At 36.5% G+C, this 27,517-nt stretch overlaps 2 protein-coding genes across 2 annotated transcripts in view; one reads left to right on the forward strand and one right to left on the reverse strand.

The window, feature by feature from the left end:
• The first annotated feature begins 906 nt into the window (after positions 1 to 906).
• LOC144453815 (uncharacterized) lies at positions 907 to 2,617 on the forward strand. Its single transcript, XM_078145178.1, has 2 exons — positions 907 to 1,060; positions 2,229 to 2,617. The coding sequence occupies exons 1-2, from the start codon at positions 907 to 909 to the stop codon at positions 2,456 to 2,458; spliced, it is 384 nt and encodes a 127-aa protein (XP_078001304.1). The 3' UTR covers positions 2,459 to 2,617.
• A 5,531-nt stretch (positions 2,618 to 8,148) lies between these two features.
• LOC144448694 (uncharacterized) overlaps positions 8,149 to 27,517 on the reverse strand; it is a 127,843-nt gene continuing 108,474 nt past the window's right edge. The window contains exons 7-16 of the mRNA XM_078138984.1: positions 24,308 to 24,514; positions 23,854 to 23,947; positions 22,658 to 22,855; positions 21,381 to 21,542; positions 20,441 to 20,681; positions 18,918 to 19,080; positions 14,021 to 18,470; positions 12,996 to 13,177; positions 10,370 to 10,520; positions 8,149 to 9,780 (exon numbers count right to left, since the gene is read on the reverse strand). Of these exons, the coding sequence (XP_077995110.1) occupies positions 9,644 to 9,780; positions 10,370 to 10,520; positions 12,996 to 13,177; positions 14,021 to 18,470; positions 18,918 to 19,080; positions 20,441 to 20,681; positions 21,381 to 21,542; positions 22,658 to 22,855; positions 23,854 to 23,947; positions 24,308 to 24,514 (5,985 nt within the window). The 3' untranslated portion in view covers positions 8,149 to 9,643. The remainder of the gene's footprint in view (positions 9,781 to 10,369; positions 10,521 to 12,995; positions 13,178 to 14,020; positions 18,471 to 18,917; positions 19,081 to 20,440; positions 20,682 to 21,380; positions 21,543 to 22,657; positions 22,856 to 23,853; positions 23,948 to 24,307; positions 24,515 to 27,517) is intronic.

Below are 27,517 nucleotides of genomic sequence, written 5' to 3' on the forward strand. Positions count from 1 at the left end.
AGAGTTGGCCGTGACCTCAGACCACTACAGGCTTCTGAAAGTTAACACACGGAATTCGAAATCTTTCATTGAAGGCAAATAAAATGAAATATAGCCTACTTAACATAATACATAAATTACAATTTTCACATTCAAGCAATGTAACTTCCTGAACTTGTATGCAACATTGTGTAGTGAGACCGTCCCTCACCTTCATCTGAAAACTATGATACACGAATGCCCTAGACAAATAGCCAAAATAAGAAGAAATGTTTTCAGTACCTATTGTATAATGTCAAATACTACATTCTGTAAACAGTAATGTTTGTTTTTAGGGTTGTCGGCAGGTGGCAATATATACCAGTACACGATTATTGCTGACCACTAACATATATACGCGAAACTTGGGTGATATTCGATCCTATATTGAATGAAAAGTTACTTTAACCTCGCGAATTATTTTAAAGAAAATCAGGCAATACATATAAATTATTTCAAAGCCAATATTTCTCTTATTCGGAAGGGTTTACATGTATGTAAATGATCAATTAAAGCCAAAAATACTTTGTAATTTTACTGATTTCAACTCCTACCAAACGACCAGACATAATGCAAGCTTTGCCTCTCCAATTCACAGGTTTCAACTCGTAGCAAACGGCCAGACATAATGTAAGCTTTGCCTCTCCAACTACCCGTTTCCAAAAACAAACGATAAAAGCTGGGACTCATGCCTATTTTTTTTTCAAATTTTCTATGTTAACTTAAAAGTACACAGTAATGGTCCATACCTCTAATCAGGAGTGTTGTCTGTCTATTTGTCGTGTCATATGTAACTTCATAGTGACAAGTGATACGTGATCTTCATCATGTGATTACTTGTCACATTCTTTACGTTAGCAGCCTGTCATTTTTAAAAAAAAAATCAAAATGGCCGACTCAGGACTTAAAGCTGTTCTTGCCGAACGCTACGACAAGTACACGGAGTTGTTCGCGGCTGGTGATATGAAAGGAGCTTCCGAATTTTTCACAGAAGACTGCAAGTTGATGGCGCCAGGTGATGTGACCAAAACTGGTCGTCAAAGTAAGTAGATACGTGACCGTACCATCGCACACAACTATATAAAGAAGCACTAGTACTGTATGACCCAGTTTATTACATTTCCATGACCATCGACGTCCGGAACCAGACATTCGATTCTGACTAACTTAGTTAAGTTGACAAGAACTAATTATTAAGGACGATATACGTAAAATAGGCATAATTGAACAACTGATCCAGTGACAGATGACTACAACGACATTTATACTGAATCTGATGCAGATGTCACCTCAACACTCTTGTTGAATGGGAAAAAACATTGCAAATGTCTTCTAACGCATCTAAGTATTTTAGCATGTGCATCACTCATCACGCAATTGCTCGTACATATATTTCGTTTACTGGTCAACAATTATTGTATACCATCACCAGGGGACGGTTTATTGTTCAAAAAGATACATTTATGACTAGGCTTTGTCGCTGTCAGGGCAAAGTCACATTCCTGTACATGGCACTAGACTAACTTAAACTAATCAACTGACTGACAGTAAAGTAATGTGTGCGCTAATAATCTCTTCAAGGATAGTCGTAATACCAGAGCTGATTTTCGCGTTATTAACTGACACCATTGACGGTATTTTATGAATATTTTGATATTTGTTAATACGTATTACGGCATTATTTTGTATTATGACCATCCTTGAACAGAATATTAGTTCACAATGTGATTGTTACTAACAGTGGTGAGCCAATCGATCAGAGAGAGAGAGAGAGAGAGAGAGAGAGAGAGAGAGAGAGAGAGAGAGAGAGAGAGAGAGAGAGAGAGAGAGAGAGAGAGAGAGAGAGAGAGAGAGAGAGAGAGAGAAGAGAGAGACAGAGAGAGAGAGAGACAGACAGACAGACAGACAGACAGACAGACAGAGAAGAAAGAGGAAGATAAAGAGAAATTTTGTGCGTGTGTGTCTTTGAGTGTCTGTCTGTCTGTCTGTCTGTCTGTCTGTCTGTCTGTCTATCTGTCTGTATGTTTGTCTGTCAGTGACAGTTGTGTGACTGCAAAATGCATGCCCTATAGCCTAGAATCCAGTCGTATTGGGGATTTTGCTCTCGCTTCTCCCCTAATTACTTATTCAAAGCTACAGTCAATACCTTTTTCCGAAATAGCAAGATTGTGATTGTATGTTCACATTTTTACCCTTTTACTATACTGTAGGTGTCGAAGAACTCTTAACTGGTATGTGGTCATCGGGCAGTGTCAAGATGTTGCTAATAATTGACGACGTTGGTGGAGTAGACGGTGGTGATACAGTGTTTGAGCGTGGTCACTATGAATTGCTGAAAGAGGATGGATCAGCAGCAGATGTTGGCAAATATGTCGTCATTTGGAAGAAAGTCAACGGTGTTTACCACCTTGCTATCGTCTGTTATAATAGTAACAAATGAACACAGTCACATGAAACATTTTTCACATTTTGTGTATTTCCGTTCATATCACCTTAGTTATTGAGATTTCCATGGACGTAGTCCAGTTAACGAGATTCATCTAATTTCGCAAAGAGATTGAGATTGAGATGCAGAAAGTGCGTTTCTTTCCCTATCACATGGGATGGTATTAAACTGAATCGTTCAATTTGTATTTGGAATTGATTGACAACTGAAACGAATTAAACATCTCTCATAATCGTACTTGTCATTTCTTGAATTCCATATTTATGTTATTAATATCATCCAATAGCAACGATATGTCAAATATTCTGAACAGTGTTTAGTCAAACATACATAGTGCAACAGATAGTGAGTCAGTAACGAAAGCCAGAACATTATTTATTTACGGGGGTAGCGATGTGAAAGCCCCAACCCGTATAATATTGGTATTTGTCGTCCGAACAGAATTCCTTCTTGTACAACTGGTATTTGTATCCAAAATAAATACATGTATGACCCCCACGTGACGACGAAATCGATGGGCCAAGTCATTATTTCTATCATAAACCTCTCAGAGAATGAAATTGTGTCATCTCTGAAAGAAACGGTGATGGAATTGTTAACTTTCTATATGAAAGGTCTTTCTGAACTAACACGAAGGATTGCAATTCATGTAACCGGGTAAAGGTGCAGAAGTTGGTTTTGTGGTAAAATGCGCGTTGGGGACATATTTTCCTGAAAATTAATGTTCTTCAACTTAGAGTTGACAGGAACTAACAATTCAGGACGATGTAGTAAAACAGGTATAATTGAGTAAGGGACCGGTCAGTTTCTCCAGCCTGGGGGGGGGGGGGGTGAATTCTTAAATCGGGCCGACAAAAAATCACTGAACCCCCCCCCCCCTATCTGTAAAACCCAAAACAGGCTGACCCCCCTATCACTTAATTCTAAAACATGATGACCATATATGATATTCGCATGAGTGACAGGTATTTTTTGATCGTGACTCAGTGTGGACTGCTTGACTGTCGTGCATCTACTTTATAAGATCCCGGGTTAGCACTATCATAATTATAATTATTGACTACACAGGGTAAATATATTTGAAAAGGAGTTTAATAGCATCTTGACAGTGAAAGGTAGGGGGAAAGCTTGAGAAGGGAATATGTACAGCTGTCATGGGGGGTCCTAAGGGGTCTCCCCCTAGAAGCCCTGGAGGTTTTTTCCCTGAAAAGTCAATTTTGAGACTATTCAGACCCTTTCAGACAATAATTTCCAAGCCTTACAAGACAACACCAACATGTAAAAAACAACTACATAGGGTTGAAATACTTTTGAAATATACTTTGATAGCATCTTGACAGTAAGAGGGGAAGAGCTTGAGACTGGAATATGTCCACCACATGCGGGGGTCTGAGGGGGTCTCCCTCTAGAAGCCCTGAAGGATTTTTACTCTTATAGCCAATATTTACGCTATTTAGACCCTTCAAGCAATAACTTAATCCATACTTTACAAGACAGCAAGTATCAGAAAATATTCTTTATAACTTACACCAAGGGTTGAAATATGTTCTTAAAAAGTTAAATGGCATCTTTATATACATGTAGTAAAGGTCAGCACATCTAATGGTAGTATCATTGGTAGGGGGGATTTGGAGATTAAGGCAATTTTAGACTATCTTGGCAAACATTTCACATCTTGAAAAGACAATATCATCTCAAATTAGAATAGGGTGAAAATATTTAAGAAAAGTTTAATACCATTATGACAGTAAAAAGGTTGTTGGTGCATCTGATTGTTGGTTGAATGCATGAGTGACCTCTAGGGGTGAGGAAGTCCTTGGGGTTTTCCCCCTGGCAGATATGGAGTTTTTTGCTTGAGATACTAAGGCAATGTTTAGGTTATTCATAACCTTTGAGGTAATATTTCCAAGCTTCGAAAAGCTAATATAAATGTACGTTTTAAATGAGTTTCCTATATCACTTAAAATAGACATGTAACACTAGTATAGGGGCATTAATATATGTATAATAAAGTCACCGGTATGTTAGAGAACTTTAGGTGGTCATACCTAGTGTATAATAGAAACTGGAATTTGATGAGATGTGGTGATTTGTAGTGTCAATAACATGACGAGTAGAACAATTTAGATTAACTTCATTTATAAACTATCTATGAAAATTGCCATTACCAAACCTTCAAGTCACAAGTTCACTTTTGCCCCAAACTGCAATATAAGTGAAGCATTGATTGTGAAACAGCCAAGCATTTACATGACATGTTCTGTAACTAGTGTGGTAGCTAGGTAATACATGTATATGTATATGTATAGTTATGTTTGAACTAATAAGTAATGTTAAAGAATTCATGTAAGAAACAGGGACAAGAACAAATATTGACATGTACCACATTTCAGACAAGGCTATATGCCATTGTAGAAAGGATTTTTTTCTTCCATTACAATTTAAAACACAATGACCCCCCCCCCCACCCCTATCCACAATTTTCAAAACAGCATGACCCCCCTACTGCCAATTTCAAAAACAGGATGACCCCCCCCCCCCCTACCAATCCACCGGACCCCCCCCCCAGGCCGAAGAAACTGACCGGTCCCCAACTTATGCAGCGTAATTGTTTGACTAAACTAAGGAGTTTAATACTCGAACACGTCCGCTGACATAGCCTGTTAAACAGGATAGCCACTAAATTACAGTTTCAACGGTGTACACACCCTTGTTGCCTCCATTGCAAAATTTGACCCAATAGGTTACTACTGTCCCGCATATATGTACGTAGCCCAGATACTTACCTATCGAACTTGACATACTGACTCGACAGCATATGTTCTGGGGAGCGACATTTTCAAGTCAGATAGTAGACTTGCTCATGTCTACGGGTTATATTCAATCTTTATTAAATATTTGAAACACAGATGTGTACCTTTTTTTAGTCCAGTCAAAATACGGCATGACCTTGAAGAACTATTTGCAACATAAATTATTTGTAGTGCAATGTGCTCAGAATTTTATACTGAACACCATATCAAAAGTCTAGGAAAATCTAAGTGGTGGAACGAGGCTAAAAAAGTGATTTTAATAATCGGCTAATTAGCATATTCATGAAATACTGTAACATGTCTATGGATAGTTCTGAGGATGGGTAATTGCACTAAATACCATCTTGTGATAATAAAACCATCCTATGTAAACGTAAATGTACTCAATATTTTCATAAATGTAATCAACGTGAATAGCATATAGCCCATACAATGTATGAACTAAGTTTGGGATGTAGAAGAACTTTTATGTACATCCAGTTATTAAGTTCTCACCGACAAGGAAACTGTGAAGTTATGCATTGAAGTGTATAGGAATATAGAATCAATTGCAAATAATTTTAATCATCAAACCATTCCCATATAAGGTAAAATGGTCGAAGATATTCAATGTTAATATGGTTTTTTTTTCATGGACCATGCAAGTAAAATAAAATCCCGGCCTACCCAACCTATTTTCTGAAGTCATATTATCTGAAACAATATACTCATTTTGATTTTGCCTTTAATGTAAATCTTTGACAAGAATCTATAAAAGTGTAGGCGACGCAGTCTACAGCGGCACGAGAGACAAATGTGCCTTGGAATTTGACATTTTGTATATTAGTTACTAGTTTGCGCACTTGCATCACAGCAAAGTTTGGTTTCATACTCTGATATCCTATTTCATTAGGTCTTGAGTTCGGAAGCAATTTTACTTTCACTATTGGCCTGTGGCATGTAAAAAAAATCGTCCTTGCGGTCTGAAGATGGTCAGAATAAATTATCAGATATCAGAAAACGCAGCAGCACACTTGTATTGTTGAAATGTTCAACATTACTTCGCTGGTGAAAATGAGCCTTGGAGAGGTATCGTTTCCTTTGTTCAAATCTAAGATACGTGTAAAAACAACCTATTTCAAATCGATAGCCACATCGATATCTAACCCCCTCCCCCTCCCCCACCCCCAAATCAGAATACTAACGTGCACTGAGCACCACGATCACAATGTCAACATTTACTTTAGAGTCGAGGGCGCTGTTCTTTTACGGTAATTCTGTTTTTCTAACAACCTGTTGATGCACAGGGTGTAGTGAGATTGTCATCAACGCCAGGTTACTATATATGTGTGATTACTATTCTATGTTGGGCCAATTATTTGGATGTGTACCTTCTGATTCTCCAGTCTCCACCCAATTCCCTCCCCGTTAATGGTATATTCCAAATTGTGAAAGATAGGAATGGTTTATAGAAAGATGAATTTTTTGGTATGTTGTTGAAGCATGAAGGAATAAACAATGGGGTGGGTGGGGTAGGGGGTCAGTGGAATGGAGAATCAGAAACTACGCTAAAGCCGTACACACGTTAGATTAATCACACATGTATGTAGCATTGATGACACGCTTGCTACTCCTGTGACTGATGTGAAGTTTTGTGGGGAAACTGTTTGTATTGATAACTATCAACGTCGGAACAGCAGAGTGCCTAAAAACTTTCGATTTTAAATAATATTGTGCGCACTAGACATTTGACTACCTTTCAGTATGTTTCACAGATATGTTATCAACTTCTTAACACTTTTTAATGAGGTGCATTTGGGAACTAAATATTGATCTTGACAAACATTATTAACAATACTATTTTCGATAGCCCTGGGACTTATCTTGGTGTGACCTCTTCAAGCTCTGTGTGTACAGTTGCAGTACTTCTTGAGATAGTAACACCAAGACAAGTCACTCATCAAGCTCTGTGTATAGAGTGGCAGTACTGCTTGAGATAGTAACACCAAGACAAGTCGCTCATCAAGCTCTGTGTGTAGAGTGGCAGTACTGCTTGAGATAGTAACACCAAGATAAGTCACTCATCAAGCTCTCTGTGTAGAGCTGCAGTACTTCTTGAGATAGTAACACCAAGACAAGTCGCTCATCAAGCTCTGTGTGTAGAGTTGCAGTACTGCTTGAGATAGTAACACCAAGACAAGTCGCTCATCAAGCTCTGTGTGTAGAGTTGCAGTACTTCTTGAAATAGTAACACCACGACAAGTCCCTCATCAAGCTCTCTGTGTAGAGTTGCAGTACTGCTTGAGATAGTAACACCAAGACAAGTCTCTCATCAAGCTCTGTGTGTAGAGTTGCAGTACTTCTTGAGATAGTAACACCAAGACAAGTCTCTCATCAAGCTGTGTGTGTAGAGTTGCAGTACTGCTTGAGATAGTAACACCAAGACAAGTCTCTCATCAAGCTCTGTGTGTAGAGTTGCAGTACTTCTTGAGATAGTAACACCAAGACAAGTCCCTCATCAAGCTCTCTGTGTGTAGAGTGGCACTACTTCTTGAGATAGTAACACCAAGACAAGTCTCTGGGCTATGTTTTGGGATACATTAACACACATACACTACACAGAAAGACACACCAACACACGTTTTATGCCAATTTCACTACCTACAGTTTTTAGCAAGATCATTGATGTCTTCATGCTCTCTTGAATAAGTAACCAACAATATACACTGTACAAACACACAATTTAACAAACAAACAAACAAACAATCAATTAAACATACAAGAGTGACATCATATCCATTGCATTTCATACAATATCAAATTTTTATTCAGCTGTGCTCTAGAACATAGAAAAGTTATGTCAACTAAAACTGCACAGCTTTATTAGCACAGAGAAGTAAATGAGTCTGATGCTGCCATACACTGGCAAGAAGAAGAAAAGAACAACATATGTTACACACAGTTTACAAAGACTTGAAGAAAATAACAACAAGGCTTTCACAAGCTACACAAAGAATGTCAAAACCACAGACCAACGAGACAATCTATTGTCCATGCTTAAAACTTTACATTACGTCTCATATTAATTTACAATAAAAAAAAAAGTTTGATTAAAGATATTTGTAAAACTTAATAATTCATCCTTTTGATTCATCAACATGATTTGATGAGATCTGTCATTGGTCACTTGGCTTTTAATATCCGCACAATTCGAAAAAAAACTAAGTTTTTATATAATTTATTTCATTTTTTTTTTTGGTTTTTGAAAATGCTACATTGAGTATTGGAGGTAAGGGCTGGTTGGCTTTTCAATCCTTCATATAAAATTGTAACATCAGAAAAATGGGAAGTAGAAAAAAACTGGTACAAAACAACTTCATTGTTAGTTTTTTTTTCGCAGTAAAAAGTTAATACTTTGGCGTTTATAAAGTTGAAAGAACTTTACAAAATATCTTGATATATCAAACTGAGCTTGCAATGGGTAGGTGGTCTTATAAAAGTTATCAAAAAAAATCTCTTTTTTATATAACTATTTCAGTCGACACTGCAATGGAAGCCATCGTGAGGTATCTTTTATTAATTTTTGCATTGATTAGATATACTTAGCCTTATTAGTATCATTATTATTAATATCATACCAATTTCTAAAGTTTTGGGGAATATATAGAATGCTGTTTTTCTGTTCTGCCAATGTGAGTTTCAAAATAACTTACAAATTTTCGTCGTGGTACTTTGGTTAAAATTAACACAGTCATGCTGTGAGTAACAGACAAAATACCCTGATAACACATTCTGCCCTCTCCGAAAAAAAAGGCAGTGATAAAGTGTATAACAATGATGAAACAAAACAAAAACTAACTAAATACAATACATTCAATAAAAGTCAATTTTTAATGTAATACTGTTCTGTACAACAGATATATAGGTACAGCTCTGACATGGTCTACCAAAACAAACTTTTTTTTTTTAAACCTTTACACATAGATCCCATCATCAATATAATTCTGTTTTTTCCTTCTTCTTTTTTTTTTTTACACTAAAACCATCACTACAGATATCACATTATATGTACAATTGATTGAATTTCTACACTGACAAAAAACATACACAAAAGTACCCTGGCCCAAAATATCAATCCTTTCATCCTTTCTGCTTCTAAATACCATGATAGTAAATTTACACAGAGTTCATATGCCGCCTTTCTTTTCGCTCTTCAAAAAAAAGAACATCGTTATCATTATTTCAGTTGTTTCCATCATCACCAAAAAACTTGTTAAGAGACTGTTGAATCCTACTACGGGTTGCATGTGTTTGTGTATTAAGTACAGCAAATTGACACAAGTTCAAATCGTCTCTGATTTCTACAGATTGTGTGTCCATACTAATGTTAATTGGAATCAAAGCAGGTGACCATCATAACATGAGATTTACAAACAGCAAGTCTTTTTGCTAACTGCTCATTCTCTCTCTCAAGTGCATCCACATAGTTAGGAGTGTCGGGGTCCATTTCTTCCAAAACGTTCACTGAAATCAACAATAATATTGTAAAAATCAAACTTCTTGAATTGAAAATAGCAGCCTAAAGTGCTAACTTATTCAAAGTTTCGAGGTCATTTTTGTGATGAAATTGCTGCAAAATTTCACTGTAATTGTACATAATCTGACTTTAAGACTAAACAAAATCTTTATTATCTAAGCATCTAAATGACACTGTTGAATATTCACAAAGTAAAAGTTCACAGTCATGTAGGGATATATACATAATTTGTCATATTCCAGTTATGCATTGTAAAGATGAAAGATTGTATAGTGTGACCACTAGGGGGCGCTATACGACAGCAGATTTTTGCTGTACATGTGGACCAAAATAATTCACTTGGCACTGAAATAAGTACTCCGAAAGAACGAAAAAATCAGTGTGCTTGGAAAATCACACGATTCATAGCAAAGATTGGCATATTCTTGGATTAGGTCTGTTTCATCTGTTTTCAATTCTTTAAGTTTGACAAGCTTGTGAATTTTGTTTATACCTACATTATGTGTGAAAGTGTTTATAGCAGGTTTTTATTTATCTCCATTTCTATAATGGTAATACGATTTACAAACAACTTACCATTAAAATTCCATTCTGATGAATCAATCATTAATTTGGCCTTCGTGGATGCTAGTTCCTCTTTTAGTTGTTGCTGTTTATTTTTCAAAGTAGCCACATTTTCTTGTCTCATTTCAATGGCAGCTAATTTGGCACTGAAATAAGCCATACTCTGAAAAAAACAACAGAAAAAAAAAATCAGTCAAAAGACGGAGTTGAAGGTTCAATAAAATGCACTTAATACAACTACATGTATATTTTTCTAAAGAGGTGTTTCTATGTCACAGTGGGCATAGATGACCTGCCTGTATGGACAATGAAGTATCAATATCAGAGATATGTTATACCATTGACAATAACAACATGATGCATGTGATGACTACAACGGTATAATGTCAACATCAACAATACCTACAGTAGTAGCCATTCATGAGAGTAACATTAGAGTAGTTGTTAACAACAACAACAACAACAACAACAACAACAACAACATCAACATCATCATTATCACCATTCACAATAACGACAACAACAACAACAACAACAAAACCAACAACAACAAGAATGAATGAAAGTACAAGCAGTGGAAGTAAGGAAAGAAGAACACTAACAATACTTCAAACACATCTGAAGTAAACTGAATGCCAGTTGCTATTATCCTATGTTAACATCAGCTTATATACAAAATGACTCATTAATATGCATAGGATGTTTACCCTAAACCTAGTCAGTTATTGTCATTACCATAAAAAAGGAAGATGTTCAGCAAGTTTCATCAGAATTGATGCAGTAGATATTGGGATATTTGTCCATATACAGACAGAAAAAACATAATATAACCTTCTCTTATGGAAGGTAAAGATGGTGAAATTACACACCACGTCCTATAGATCCGACATCAAAATAACTACAAATGATCAACATGCCAAATTATCAAATAGAACATCATTACACAGACACAACTGATAAGAATTCACATTGTAACAAGTAAACTCAAATACTTTCAAAAGAAAACCAACCATGGCATAGTTCATGCAAGGGATGCATATAACATTACAGGCATATAAGGATAGACAAACACAAGTTTGTGATGCAAGAGATTAGTTATGAATACAGTTAGCGTTGGACTAGATGAAACCCACCTCCTCTTCACAATGAATTTCATCTATTGTATCATTGCCCTCATCCTCATCCTCATCATAATACTCATCATCATCCTCCTCCTCCTCCTCCTCACCATCATCATCATCATCATCATCATCATCTGAGCTCATTCCTGAGCTCTTCGACTAATTATGGCAAGCAGCAGAGCAAGTGAGTGAGTGAGTGACAGAGAAGTAAGTTATGTTAAGAGATTCATGCTAGTTTAACTCATCATCACACACACCAAGGCTATACTCTCAACAAATATCATCATGGTGTTACACTAAATAGTAACATTAAAGCTACAATAGCTGTAACGACGGCATCCAGGGGGACAGTTTTGTTACAAATAATACTTCACACTTGCTGATGTATATCCCCAAATATATTTTACTCATACAAATTGTGTGGGCATGATCTGTACACACCATACAATAAGCATAAACATGAACAAAAATGGGTGAGGACCCATATTTTTTGTTATGTTTATGTTGTTGAATTACACTCACAAGTTCACTATACTATACACATACATTAAGAATGTATAAGTCTAGAGTAAACCATTATTTTTATATGTAACAAAACTGACCCACAAAGTTTTCTGGTTACATACATTGCAGCTTTAAAACAGTGCCAGAATTTGGGTATATCAACATTCTCCATTAAAGGGGAATGCCACTGCAGGAAATAAATGCATTTTCTTAAACTTTGGGTACTGGAATTATTTCATGATTGCACATCACTTACATCATACATCATGTTCTGCTATTACATTATGTACATGTCTGCTAGCACCCATGAAACTACAAATGAGGAACAATTAAATTTCAACTTGTTCATGACAATATAAGTAACATCAAATCACGAAATGACTCCAGTACCCGAAGTTGACAAAAAATGCCTTTGATTTCATACAGTGGTGTTCCCCTTTATACTATTATTGTCATCACCACTACATTTCAATACCATTAATGCATTTCACAATATATTAATTTCTGCCAGTATTTCAATTTACCCTTGACTTTGCTACTACAAGTTTTATCTACCAGCTTTCAGATGCTTTGTCATTTTCATGATATCTATTTGTTAAGAGTAACCTTACTAATGCCAAACCTAGTTCTAGCATATTATGTAGGGTATCAGGGGGAGGAGTTTCATGCATTTGAAAAATGAAAAAAAAAACATCCCATTTTGAACCGAGTATAAAATAAAACCTACATGTACAAAAGGTTGTAAAATCCAGTACTAGGTTTGGACATACTACTTGAACTCACATATACTATCAGAGTCTTTGATCTTGCTGCGAAAACAAAAATATGGCAGAATCACAATCAAGAAGTCACACAGATGGATAGAAACAGAACAAAAAGAAAGGAAAGGAAATGAGAGATAAGAAAAAGATATTGATAAAAAATTCTAATTTCTAGATTAAAAATTAATGGCTAGACAAACTCAAAGCCAAATCCAACCTGAACAATTGAGCCAGTCAGGGTTTGATACATACCTCGCCTTCTTCTGATCTTATTCTGTTCACTTTTTCTATGTCATCTACTTCATATACTTTCAGTTCTACAGCTTCATTTGGTGATTTGGGTCGAAGGTCAACCCACCTTCCTGGACTACTCTTCCTTACAGCAGATGGACTGTCTGACGGCCTTGGTGGACCACTTCTACGACTTCTACTACCTGTGAAATGGAGAAATTTATACATTGGTCACTCTGCTGTACTACAGTTTACTAGTACATGTATTTATACAGTGTGAAGGATAAGGTATTGTCGTATGATTTCAGTTTAATACTAGGTCCAAGTTTGAATTTAATTTCTATGATTGGTACTGAGTCACACTTATAGCCAAGTAAACTGTTTCAGCTACAATTTTCTGTTGATTTCAATCTCAATAGGTCTAATAGTCTACCACCTTATAAGTTTGGTATGATGTATAGATATTAGACTATGACCAATTTTAGCCCTGGTTAATAAGCTGAAGTATTAGAGGATGAAGTATGCTAGGGTCAAATTTGTAGACCTTTGGGCAAAACAAAACAACTTGGAATTTATGAATTTTAAGATCCCTTCAATCAGATAGATACATGGATGGATGGATGGATGGATGGATGGATGGATGGATGGGTGGGTGGGTGGGTAGATAGATAGATAGATAGATAGATAGATAGATAGATAGACAGACAGACAGACAGACAGACAGACAGACAGACAGACAGACAGACAGACAGACAGATAGATAGATAGATAGATAGATAGATAGATACCACCATTGGTGATTTATGAATTTATCAAAAATACAAAATATAAAATATCAGATATTTCATTTCGAATGTGGATGTTGTAAAACTCATTGAGCCTGAGTTGAAGTCTAATAATATGACACATATACAACTTACTTTGAAATTAAGAGGGTTAAAACATAACTTAATTCAGGAGGAGTTGGTCAATGTTTATCTGGTACAAGTTGTAAGAGAAGTTACAATTTACTTTGAAAAGTTGAAACAACTAAAAGCAACAAATACCTTGAGACAGTTTTTTCTTCAACATCTTGACACCCTTAATTCTTCCAGATGAACTTTCACTGAGAGAGTCGTGTGTAGATGATGTACTAGCTGTGGCTTCACTATCTCTCAACATACTCTCATAACCACTACTAGTTCCACCAGTACATGGAGAAGCTGTTTTACTGCCAACAAATCCGATAGTTTCACTGATGGTACTACTATTATCACTACCATGTCCACTACTACATCGACTTGTCATACGGGGTTTGGTGACCGTTGAATATGGTGATAAAAACCTAGATTTGTTCTTTGTTGGTGTGCTCTCAGCACCAGCAATTCCACTGTCGTTGCCACTATCAGAATCTGTATGTCTGATGGTCTTTGCACTACTCTGTTCGGTACTAGTTTTAATTGTCTTTGAGTTAATTTGCTGTGATTTGGCACTAGAACTTTTGGCAAGAGATGGTGCTGATTTACTAACAGCCTTACTACTACTGGATAAACTATTACTACTACTTTTGTTTCCACTTTGAGGAATTTTACTGCTTCCAGAACTAGTCTTTCCAACAGTCGATGAGTTCTTACTTGTAGATCTACTACTCATAGATTGCATAGATTTCCCAGTTGTCTGAGATGGTTTGTTATTAGTTTGTGATAATTTACTGGGTGGTACGTTTCTGACTGACTGCATAGAAGATTTACTTGAGGTAGTGGAAGAGTTCTTAGTAAGTTTTCCTGATGGTAGAGGCAGTTTAGAGTTCTTAGACTTTGAGCTTCCAGTGTTGCTGGACAGAAGATTAACTGCAGTCGTACTGGATGATCTAATTGGTAGTTTGCTACTAGACCGACTACTGGCACTAGATGCTGACCTCAAACTAGCAGTTTCTAAGTTATGTTTTCGTGGGGGTGACTTATTTCTCATGATATCTGCTAAGGTTTGAGCACCACTGCCATTGTCCTGTTGTTTATTATGAGGTCTTGGTTTGACCGTAGCTTTAGGTTTGGGAGGTACATTTGGTCTGGCTGGCTTAGGCGGAACTACAGGTTTACTTGTCTTGGATGTAAGAGATGCCTTGGCACTTGGATGCTTTCTTTGTACATTCGGCACTCTACTGTTGTCACCCTTTGCAGGTGCTGTCGCATGTAATTGCTGAATGTTACCATTTATGTCTTCTTTGTTTGAACAACAACTGCACACTGAGTATGCAGGAGATAATGTCTTTGTTGGAGACTGTCTAATAGCACGACAACATGAATCAGATGCATAACCATCTGGTTTTCCATTCAACTCCTTTCTTCGTAATACATGGTTGGATTTTCCATTGGTGACAATTGACTTGGTTTCCTTGACAGCTTCTGGTGGGTCACATGCACCATCTGGCTGTCTGGATAACCAACTTGGAGGTTCTTCTGAATCAGACAAGACAGGTGAATACTTTGTTGATGTTGCCATACCCACTATCGTAATTGATAATGGAGGAACAAATTCATTCTGGAGGTTTGCTTTCATTTCTGCAATATCACTGATGTCTGGGTCTGATTTCCCTTCAGCATGCCATAATCTTGTTTCTTTCCTCCAACTTGGTGCTTGGTTCGCCTTTTCTTCAATTGTAAACTGTATTGGTTCAAGTTTGGAAGGTGAAGGATCTCTCTTTGGTGAACTCATCAATAGATCAGGCATAGGTTGAGTGACGTTATGCCTGGGACTATGTTTAGGACTCCATCTCTCGTCACCATAGATTGGCTCTGCCATACATTGTGAACTTAGTTTGGGAATTTCTGACACTTGCAATGTTCTTGAAGGACTTGCAGGTTTCCTTGATGGACTTGTTGGAGGACTTACAAATTTGAAACTGCCAGGAATACAGTTATCTTTTATATATGCACCAGTAGTATTCACATTGCCACCTTTACTTATGAGACTTCTGAGTGTAGGAATTCCACTGTTAGTGGTATTGCACATATTACTATCAGTCGGAGATTGAGCTTGAAGCAATTGTTCATTCTGATCAACCTGTTCAAAGGTATGTTGTGGATGTTCAACTTCTTCCTCGACAGCACAGCTTTGCCTTCGCTGCCATACTGGCTCAGACGTATCTTTCCCTTCTGAAGCTACACTGTCTTTCTTGACTGTATTTATTTCCTTTTTGGCAGGATTCACAGATGTGGGAATCCTTTCCTTGGCTGGTTGTTGTCGCTTAACATCCAGTTGTAATCTTTTGGACATTTCATTGATGTGGTTAGTTTTTTCCAGACTCAAAGTCATGTAACTCATTGGCCTAGAGTTTGTACCGGTGGTAAAAGTGTTATCACTGTCCACACTAAGCATACTGAGAGGCCGCAAAGGATGGTCTTCACTGCCACTATCATCGATGTCATCCAATTTGAAATCATCGTCATCATCTTGGTATTTTGTTTCCTGAATGCACCTATCCCAAAGTTGTCTTTTGAACATATCCACCGAGAGATACATACTGGAGGATGGTTCATCAGGAATGAGACTGGTATCCATGGAAACAGACTCCATGTCATCTTCATCATCATATGAAGCTTGGGACACTGACTGCATGGGATGTTCAAAGCTATCACCAATCATATCAGCAACTTCAGCATCAGCACTGAGAGGCAGCTCTGATGATGAAAACCCTGTCATATGAGCACTGGCCATCATTTGGTCTAGTGTCTTTGTCAGCAGATCAACCATGGGTGTTTCCGATGGACTCTGTAACTGATCTTCTGGGTCATTTCCAGCTCCTACCACTTCCATGGAGTAACCAGGATTCAGGGTAGGTAGGAAATCATTTAATGCCATTTCTCTGATGGCTTCAGCTTGTTTCATCATGCATTGTTCAATTTCTTCATCATTTATATCATAATCATCCATTTGTTTATCACATAGATCAGGTGGGTTGACTTCCAGGGATATTGTTGAATCTCCTTGGAACTGTCTAGGTGTCTGTTGATGATCAAGAATGTCATAGTCAGACCTGCAAAATTCTTCAGGTCTGTCGCTAATGCATGGTTCAAATGCCTGACGCCTCTCCTGGGCTTCACTTCTTGGGATTGGCACAAAGTAACAGTCATTGACTTTATCATTTCCCCTGATAACATTCTGCTCATTTGCTGTGCTCATTCCAACTGGCTCAGTCCTTTCCTCTAGTTTCTCTACATTTTGAAGTTCCTTGTCATTCTGAACAGATATTCTCCTCCATGGACTTGAACTTGGTTTGTGGTCAGATGATTTTGATGAAGACGTTGGCAGTTCTGTGGGCAAGGATTCTACTTTCTCTCCCTGAGGTTCAGTCCTTTCAGTTTGTGTAACAACTGCATCTGACTTCTCATTTTGCACAACAGCCTTGGTTTTGATTGGAGTTGGTTTATATTGCATTCTTGGTGGAGGAGGAGGTGGTGTCTTTTTCTGCTTTGTTGGTACTCCTTTATTTGGTGTTGGTAGGAAACTTTGTTTATCAGTTGTGTTCTTATTGGATGGAGTAGATTTGGTCTTTGAAGCTAATTTAGCTTGGTTGTTAGGAGATTGTGACCTTTCTGGTGAGGTAGAATTGTTGTCCCTTGTCTTAGGTTTTGGCAAATTAGTATGAACAGGTGTTGGTATTCCTGATAATTTCTTTTCTGTAGCCCTACTCCTTGGACTGTTTACCCTTTTGTCTGGTACATGTTGTGGGGAATCATTATGAGAAGTCCTTGCATTATCTGTTTTCCTGGTTGTTTCTGGGTCAGAATGGCATAAATTGCCGAGTTCATCGACCTTTCTGCCAGTTTCTGGGCCAAATTCACAGAGAACAGCCCCTGAGACACTTGCTGTATCTTTTTGTCTAGCTATTGCTGGACCAAATTCATGTATAACCACAGCACTTTTATCATTTGGAATCTCATCTGCCTTTCTTGCAGTTGCAGGGCCAAATTCACACAAGACTCTTCTTTCTGTAACAATGTTAGCATCCAGTTTTCTGGCAGTTTCAGGACCAAACTCACATATGAATTCTGCATTCTGTACAGACATGTTTTTTCGTCTGATTTCAGGACTGTTTTCTGCACTTCTACAAGTAAGAAGTGAAGACTTCTTTCCTGATTCACCATCTGATCCTCTTGATCCGGAGTTCTTTCTCCGAACTTCAGGAGAGTATGTCTGTCGCAGATTAGATTTGAAAGCAGGTGGTTTGGCAACTGTAGATCTGATGATGGGAACAACTTCAGGTACTCCTTCGTTGTCTGTCAGTTCTCTGTCACTCAGAGCAACACCATCTGGTCCACAGTAAATGACTGTATCACAGGACTGCTCACTGCTGGAGATATACTCAGGATCGCTGAACGTCAATGCATTTGTAATCGGTGCATTCTCAGGGACAGTGCCAGGAGGATTTCTTGGATGGAGTGCTCTAATGTGAGGACGACGTACACGACCCTCATCACATGAACTCTCACCACCAGATGAACTGGTACTGGAATACTGCAAGACAAGAATACATTTATAGTCATTTAGTTCTATTTTGGAAACTACAAATTATCTACTCATTTAGATTACATTCTCCACTTATTATTCTGTCTTCAACGTTAATTTCAATCCTGGATAAAAGAGAAACAGGCAATGCTTGCTACATCATACATGAATTACAATTTTATCATATAAATGTGTCATAAAAAGAACAAAAATCACTTAGTTTCCTGACTAACACCACAGATTCCACTACATGTACATTGCCACAGGTAGGCAGCGCATGAGAATAAGTCAACCTTTTTGTTCTAATTTGACCCTGTAGCATAAGGTAAAATACTATTACAGGTATTGAGAATACTGTTGCCATGCATAGAGGTAGTGGCATTCAATTTCACCCTAGTTATAAAAGGAGAATGGTGCTTGATAGTGTACATTACAAGTAGAGAAGTTATGTCTCACCCTTGATTTCTTTTTCCTCATTCTGTGTATCCTTGATGCAAGCTGTACTGTAGACAATGTTTCAGAATGGAAATTCATTGCACCAGACACATGGGCTATCATAGTAGTCCTGCATGATAGATTACCCAATGATTCCTTCAGTAGCTGTGTCACTTTGCTGTCTCTGTATGAAAAGGAGGTAAAATAGTTGGGTATCGTGTTACACAAAGAACCACTTTGTGAGTCTGATGCATAGATAATAGTAAATACTGCACACTGTGTGACATAACAAACAGATGGTGGTACTTTGTGAATCACCAATTTCTCTGATCTGTAAAGTGCTGTTAAAACATATAGTCACGCATAATAAAAATGTAGATGTATATTCCATTTATATGGGGGGGGGGGGATTTACATGCCAAATTTACCAATTTTGCAAATGCTTATAACAAGAAATTAGATAGAATTAAAAATAGTGTCGATGACATTGTAGTAAAGTTCATATGCTTTTTACAAAAAAATTTTATCCACATGCTGATCCAGCCCTGTTTTTACCTATGTAATATACACCATCATTTTACTGTTGTGATGATCTAACAGTATCTGACATATAGTTGCTGGGTGACTATATGCTAATTTTTAGAAAGTTTATCCACTTGCCTAACCATTCCTGTTGTTATTTTTGCAATAAAAATTATCATTTCACTGTTACTATGGGTATGGCTTTGTTGCTAGGCATACATGTAAACAAAAATTGGCAACTGATTCTTTCTTTGTCAGAGTCTGAGACTTTCTCAAATTATGTATTTAAGCTGAATATTATAAAACATGCAATACAATTACAATTTCTGGATAATATTATTTTGATATAGCACTTTCCCATACTGTGTGCAAAGTACTTTTACAATTATTAACCATGGCATGGACCCTCAATAGCACAAATACTTCCTCGACTCCCTGGGGAACATACACTGCATGGGTGTTATCAAACTTTGGTTTGCAGTGAGAAGTTAATGATTGGGAATTTTGCAGACCGATATGATGGAGTAGTTTTTGAGCTTTATCATACATATAATCAATTGTGGCTTACACGGACATGCAAGACTGAGCAAAGAAAAGTGAATATGATGAGTGTCCAATCATGCAGGAAATGATTACAATGTATTGTATGACTAAATATGAATACTGAGGTGATATTATCAGTATGAATACAAAGTCAGTACCAGTGGTAGGGACCTTCATTACGCCTTCAGTTTAGGATTAAAATCTAGGTTTGAAAAACAGTTGCTGGCAGAGCTATAGGAAAGGTTGGTCTAGAACAAAACAGTTCTTATGCGCTAATAGCTGTAACCAGGACTATGTTTTCCATACTTCTTGTTTTTTAATTTTTATTGTTGTTGTACTGGGGTATGTATGATTACATAGTGATAACAAATATTAGGATCCCACATAGTGATCAACCAGCAACCATATTAGGATCCCCCCCATAGTGCAAAGTTATAGTTACTGGCCCATGGCTTCACGAGAGAGAGTATTCTACTTACTTGTATGGTACATGTTTGGCTCCATTGACAAGGGCTAGGATAACATTTCCCAAGGCAGACAGGGATAAACCAGAGCCACTGCCATTAGTTTTGCCTAATTTCTCACACCCCAAGTCAATGAGATGAAGTCGACTTCTTCCACCTGCAACACCACCTTTGCCTGATTTATCCACTCTATACTGATAAATATGTAGTGTAAACAACAGATGGGAGTTTTTGGCTTCTTCCTCTGGGTCTCCATCTGTAGTAAGAAATGCACAAGATGAATCTTTAGAGGAAATATTTATATCCAGGACAAGGTACTAAAAATTCATAATATTACCACTGTAAGTGTTTACAATGGTTGTAAAAAATAGCTATCCATTGAAAAAAGACCAATGAACTATAGACAACACGACTAATTTCTGAAATTTCCAATACACAATTTTTACTTTGTTCCGGTGATTTAAATAGTGAAATTATCATTTTGTGGAGATGATTATCTAAAATATTATAACAATTACTGAAGTGTATTAGTGAGTGAGTGAGTGAGTGAGTGAGTGAGTGAGGGAGTGAGTGAGAGTGTGTGAGTGAGTGAGAATGTAATGTTCCCATTGTTACCTATTGTACTATTAATGCATACATCATAGGATCATATATATGTACAATATCAATATCTGGGCTAGCAAAACCAAACAACAAATACAACACATGTTCACTGAAATGGATGAGAGCCCTCATTAGTTTGGGCTGATATTTCTTTTCTTTTTATGTCACTCTGTTTGCATATGTCCATCTATTTGCCATTGGTAATATTTTGGTTTCGTATTTTCTTACTGAAATATATGATCATTGAAAGTTCCTGTATACGTATTGTGAATTCTGGCTCAGATTTATTCAAACTAGAATGTTTCAACACAAAGCTATACAATTCAGCATTGAATACATCATTTCTGCACACCTGATGTTCTTTGAGACCTAGCAGCTAAGGCAGCATCAAGGTAAAAGGCAGCTTTTTCAGGGGTTGGTGCTCGTAGCTCACTCTGATTATGTAACTGAACACCACATATTGGGTCTTCTCTGAGGTAGATACCTGGCGCAGTTCCCACACCGTTGGCACTTCCTGCATCAATGAACAAAAATAAACGTCAAAGTTATGAATAAATTTCACAAATGAACAGTCAGCAGGTAAATAATTAGAAAACTACATATATCAGTCAAAAGGTTTTATTTATGTTGAACTTTCATGAGCTGTCTGATCTTTTCCCCTGGGAATTGACAAGCCACAATCGGTTGACATGCCCCATTATCCAACCACTCATAAATACATATCTCAGCAAACTACATCCCATGGCATTAATTAGGTAGTGAGATATTCCTCCCTGGTTTGTCAATCAAGTTGACTCTACTTCAGCTGGGCTTAGAATGGGATATTCCTATGCATATTTTATTTATATGTATCTATCAATGTGCAGCACAGTGTCTCTAGTATTGCTGACTTATTGATGAGACCTTTAGTCCCTGCTTGTCCATACAGACTTGTGGACGTTCTGCATCATGTGGCGTGGTTATCAGCCAATGCTGTAAAAGCAAAGCTTACGTAGGTCATAATGTTAACCCTAATGAGGATAAGACATTGAAGGCATGTGACTGATATAGGGTCGTCAGATAAGGAGAAACACATCATTAAACATGATGTGAAGTTTTGTCCTCTAACATACTGTTTCCTAGGTGAGCTTTTTATTCACCACACGAGTGCAATTCATTGAATGCATTGAGGCACAACATCGCATGTAGGTAGGGGTCCCTTCAGCTCACTACTACCAAACAACTATGCATACACTGTAGTTTCTACCATGTAGTACTACACGATTTAACTGTCATCAGAATGTCAAGAAAACTCTGACATTGTAATATTGCAGTAATAATAGTACCCAAACTTTAACAGCCCTACATAGAAATGACAATCAAATCCATTTTGACTTAGCAGTTTGCAGTGAAGGCAAATATTCCTCTAAATTAACTTAGTTAGGGGTGTTGTTGTAAAAAGACACTACCACTCCTGACACTGATCAAGCTAATACAGCCATGATACAGATTAACTCATCAGCAGCAGCAGAAAGTTTGTTGTACTTTGAGGATGACAGAGAAAGAGAGAGAGAGAGAAAGGAAGGAATGTCAGATCATATGTTTTCTCTTTTGGTTCAAATGTTAATTAGTCCTCAGATGTGTACTCACCCATGGCCTGCTCAGCTAGCAAGTCTTTGAGGTTTTCAGACTTGCCGACAACTTCAACAGCTGAGACACGAACTGAAAACCTAGCACCTGATCTTTCTTTTCTGTCATTGATAATCTTGAAGAGCCATGATATGGCACACGGTATGATACCCAAGTTCTGCGGAGAATCATCTTTCCCAATCATGGTGTATGTTTTGCCTGCAATACCAAACACACATTTATCAATAAAAAAGAACTTTATTAATAATACTTCAAATTATTTGTCTGATTGTTTATACTTCATATTTAATAATTAATATGTCTAGATTCTAACTATATCTAATTAAAATGCCAAGGAATGAGGGACAGGGTCATGCTTGTTACTGTCAGGTAAGACTTGTCAAGCTGCCTTGAGGTCTGTCATTTTGACATCTCACAGAGTCACACATGTAAAAAGAAACTATTCAATTACAGGCCTGACAGTCAAAAAGAAATGCATAAGTTTGTCAAAATACATTTCTGTCTTATTAGTCATCACCATGTTTTTGTAAGGATTCTAATTTCATATATCATGTATGATAGCGAGCACTGAAAAGTGTCTATGTGAATAGTTGCAGAAGAATGTGTCAACTCAGTTTTGATTTAACTTCAAGCCTGGTGATATGCCTTCAAGTAGCAATCCCACATCTGAAGTGGCCGTGCGTAATCAAGAGAAGTTCAAACGACAGAACCAAGCAAAACCCCGGCTTGCGTATGACTTTCTTGCTTGAGTGCATTAATGGAAAACTGACACATTCATTCTATTTCTTCCAGCAGAGTGAACATCATTCATATTGGTCGCTGTACTCCAATGAGGTAATGTACCAATCTCTGTCATCTTGTGTAGAGTTGAATAATAATTTTAGGTGGGTATCTGTTAGACTTTAAGTACTATTTACAGCTAGCTATGACAGTTTCCATCAACACCACTCATTCAATGCATTCATGCACTGCAACATGCTATATATAGTCAATATAGCCAGCATTAGTTACAAATATATGCAGTAAGAAAGGTCTTTATTGTATCTAAATATTCATCATAAACCATAATTATGGTTCATTTGGGCATAAATGCCAAATTTTCCTGTCAATTCAAAAATTCATATTTGACTTTGTAAAGACATTTCTGGGTATTCTATACGATGCCAATTACTGATGATAGCAAATTTCCAACTTACCTAGACGCGCATGCCCATAGCAGAATAGACAGCCATCAGCTCCATTCACCACTGATTGGACAATATCTGCTACACTTCCTGCACATATTTCAGCCTGAAAGGGCAGAAAAGTTGGCATATAGAATGAATACTAGCGATAATCATCCCTAAAGTAAAAGTCATACTGAAGAGAGCATTAACCCAGAGGACACTTAAAATTAATTTTCAGAATGTATACAGAAACTGTACCTAATTTACAATTGAACTCTGTTTATATTGTGTTCAAAGCTTTTTATACACTAACTTTTAGGGTGAAATGTAATGCCTAATGTAAGCTGGTGGCTATTTTCCTTTCCTACCAGGGGAAATCTTTTTCAGATCTAAAAATCGAAGATGCGTTCATTTGGGATCACTGTGACATTTTAATGTATTTGTACATGCGCAATCTGTGTTTGCGATAAATGCACTTCTGTACCTGTGATGCGTCTTGTGAAAATATTGCATCAAATGCAAACATTTTTGGTGCCACTATTCCTGCTCTTCTATGCGCTGGTGTCACATATCCATTATTCAGGAACGTAGGGTCATAAATTGTAACTTGCTTCTTCCTTGGATCGATGGTTAGAAATGAGCCTCCTTCATACTGGTGTGGACTTGGGCATACTCTCAACATTACTTTCACCTAGAATAGATAAGGAAAAAAAAAATTTTATATTAAGGATGAACATACTTTGCAGTTCTAATTTCCACACAACATTATCAAATTGTGCATTAATATACTTAGAAATAACTACCAAATTGAAACAGAATGTAGTTTTACATATAGAGTTTAGTCATATGAAAAAGCAATTCAAATTTTGTCAGCCTAGATGTAAGTAAAGATATGTGCCAACATTCTTTGCATCTAGAACATCAACAAAATGACCAGGTTAGGTTGGTATAGAAAGAACCTTCTATGAGTGGCTTATTAATGATAATATAGAGATAACTACAATGTCATCAAAAGGCCAACATCATTAAAAATTGAAAAGATTACTTCACTTTATTTATTATGAATACTTTGTAACATTGAAAGAATATCATCAGTCAAGATAAAAGCTGGTATATACTCTCCTACGGTTTATTGTTGTAAGTAACAAAACCTCTATTCAGTTTCTACACAAAGCTTACAGAATAAAATGTTCCCCTTCTACAACTCTATTTGCTGTATATTGCATTGAATGAACAGTTAATATACAAGTTTATAATCCAGATTTAATTGAAATCCACCTAATCTAAGAAATCATAGCATGATATTTCTGATGTTTTTATCACAACTTCCTCCCAACACTTTGTTATCAAACAATAGTTATATTTTAGCTTTAGAGAATGCATGCAGGTGTGCTTCCTCGACCATTTCATATTTTTCATGAAATGACTAATACAGAACCAGTTCTGAGCACTGCATATCACTTTATGATGGAACGCTTTCATCTTTTTTTTGCGGCTTCTGGAAATTGCACACAAATTTGAGGATATTAAATCCTAATGCAATGAACAATATTTGAAAAAGAGGCTGCTGATGTAGTCTTTTGTTGATTGAAAATGCACTTCAGGTGAAAATTAGATTTCATGTATACTCTATAGTAATAATTCCCACGTTTTTAACTTTCAAGAAGACATAACTGAAAATGACCTCTGTGGCATTGCTGACAGAACGTATTAGAAAAAAAGTAAAATTGTATTTGATTACACTTCGAGTATTTGACACTTCTCTGGAGATATTACATTGATATATTACATAGAGTAATTTAGTCATAATTTTCCACAGGAAATTGTAACTAAAATGCAATTCATAAGTTTCACATGTATGCAGTTTTCCAAAATTGTAATTTCATGTCTTCAAAATTACTTCTCAATTCTATATAGTTATTACAGATTTTGTCGATGGTTTGTGGCAGACTTAATCAAGCAGAAGCTTATGACATTTTAATATGCTTATATAGTATTTCAGTGGTTTGTATATTATAAAATGAATTTTTCTTTGCCACTTCCTTGTTTACTCTAGTCTTGTTTCTTGCAGGAAATAGCCATGGTGTTTATACTGCAACCAGTCTACTGACTTGAAATAGGATGACATTGTACATACACCATAGCTGCATGCTAATTGCAGTAATATCTGAACCTATACCTCATGGATAGAAGAGGGCATAGGGTGTACATACATAAAACATACCACATCCAGGTAATGAACATTACATCGTCATAAAATTAAGTAATCATACTTTGATCGTTATCATATTGCCTTCCTGTCGGCAACTACACAAGCCAAATTATTCCACATTTCAAGTCAGGACGAAGTGCAATTTCCATTAAAATTTATCAACTGTATATGGCAGATTTAATTAAAAACTGTGATCTCTTTCTAGGCTACATACCTGCAAAAATTGGAAAACAGGCTTTTAAGTTTTCAGTGAAAATTACACACTACATGTAGTAAATTTAATGGTGTGACAGAACATGTATAAACTACCAAATTTGTCACTTGGAATTTGTAAGCTGTTAAGTAATGATTTCATTGACCAGGGTGTTTATCTCAAGCTCAAATAATTGTTATCGTGCAGAATGGTCTCCCAACATCGGCTTTACAAATCCAGTCAACATATTTCTACAATCCCATTGGATTCCGTTTTAATTTTCCTTGAAATTGGTATCAGCTGGTCCTCAGATATAATGGATACTTGGTACATAGTCTGAAGCTTGCGTGAGTGACTACTTCTTGCTTTTTACAGGCGAATGTTGCCACTTGAAAACTGTCAGCAAATGTGAAAAAAAATTGTGCAGACAATGGACTACATGTACTCTTGATAGATCATTGGCAGCTATAAAAACAGATAGTCTCTATTTTCAAAAACAGTTTTCTAATCATGTATTGATTAAGCACAGGAATATTCAGCAAAGAACCATTAACTTTGCAGGTCCATTGATACAAAAATTCTACTCATTCAGTTGCATTCAACTTACTGACTTTCTATGATAGTTTTCTTCACTATACTGATCGATTTCAACTGATATCGCACATACAACACTGTAAATTTAGAAGACTTATTCCCCAAAACCAATACGTATACATATTTATATCCATACATAGTAATTGTGAATGACCTCAGCATTATATCAAAATACATTTCATATTGTCTGATATTACAATTTTCACAATTCAATAATCCAAAATAATCTAAATTTTGTTTTTACTGAACTCTGTTTAAGGAATACATATTATATATATATGCATATAAATTTATTGAAATATACTACTCATTAAAATTGTGTGCACAAGTTGGTGAATCATTAATAACTAGATTCCACCAATACATTGTCCACTTTCATATATCAACATCATAATTATATATTACGAACAGAAATATAATTGTTTTGAAATTGTCCATACCTATGAAATCAACACATGCATACGTTAATACTTAGAAGCCAGCAATGTCTGTATTCTTGCCTTTGTTAGTTTATTTAGATTATGTACAAGAATGATAATTTCTGGATTACATACTATTTCAATCCAATTTGACAATAAAATACTCATTTGTTCCTTACTCCATTTCATTTCATTTCTACTCAGCTTTATGACTTTTTATCATGCCATGCATACTGTACAATGATTAATGTTTTACACCATACACATTACCATATA

The sequence above is a fragment of the Glandiceps talaboti genome, chromosome 2 (assembly GCF_964340395.1).
Source record: "Glandiceps talaboti chromosome 2, keGlaTala1.1, whole genome shotgun sequence".
Classification (NCBI taxonomy): Eukaryota; Metazoa; Hemichordata; class Enteropneusta; family Spengelidae; genus Glandiceps; species Glandiceps talaboti.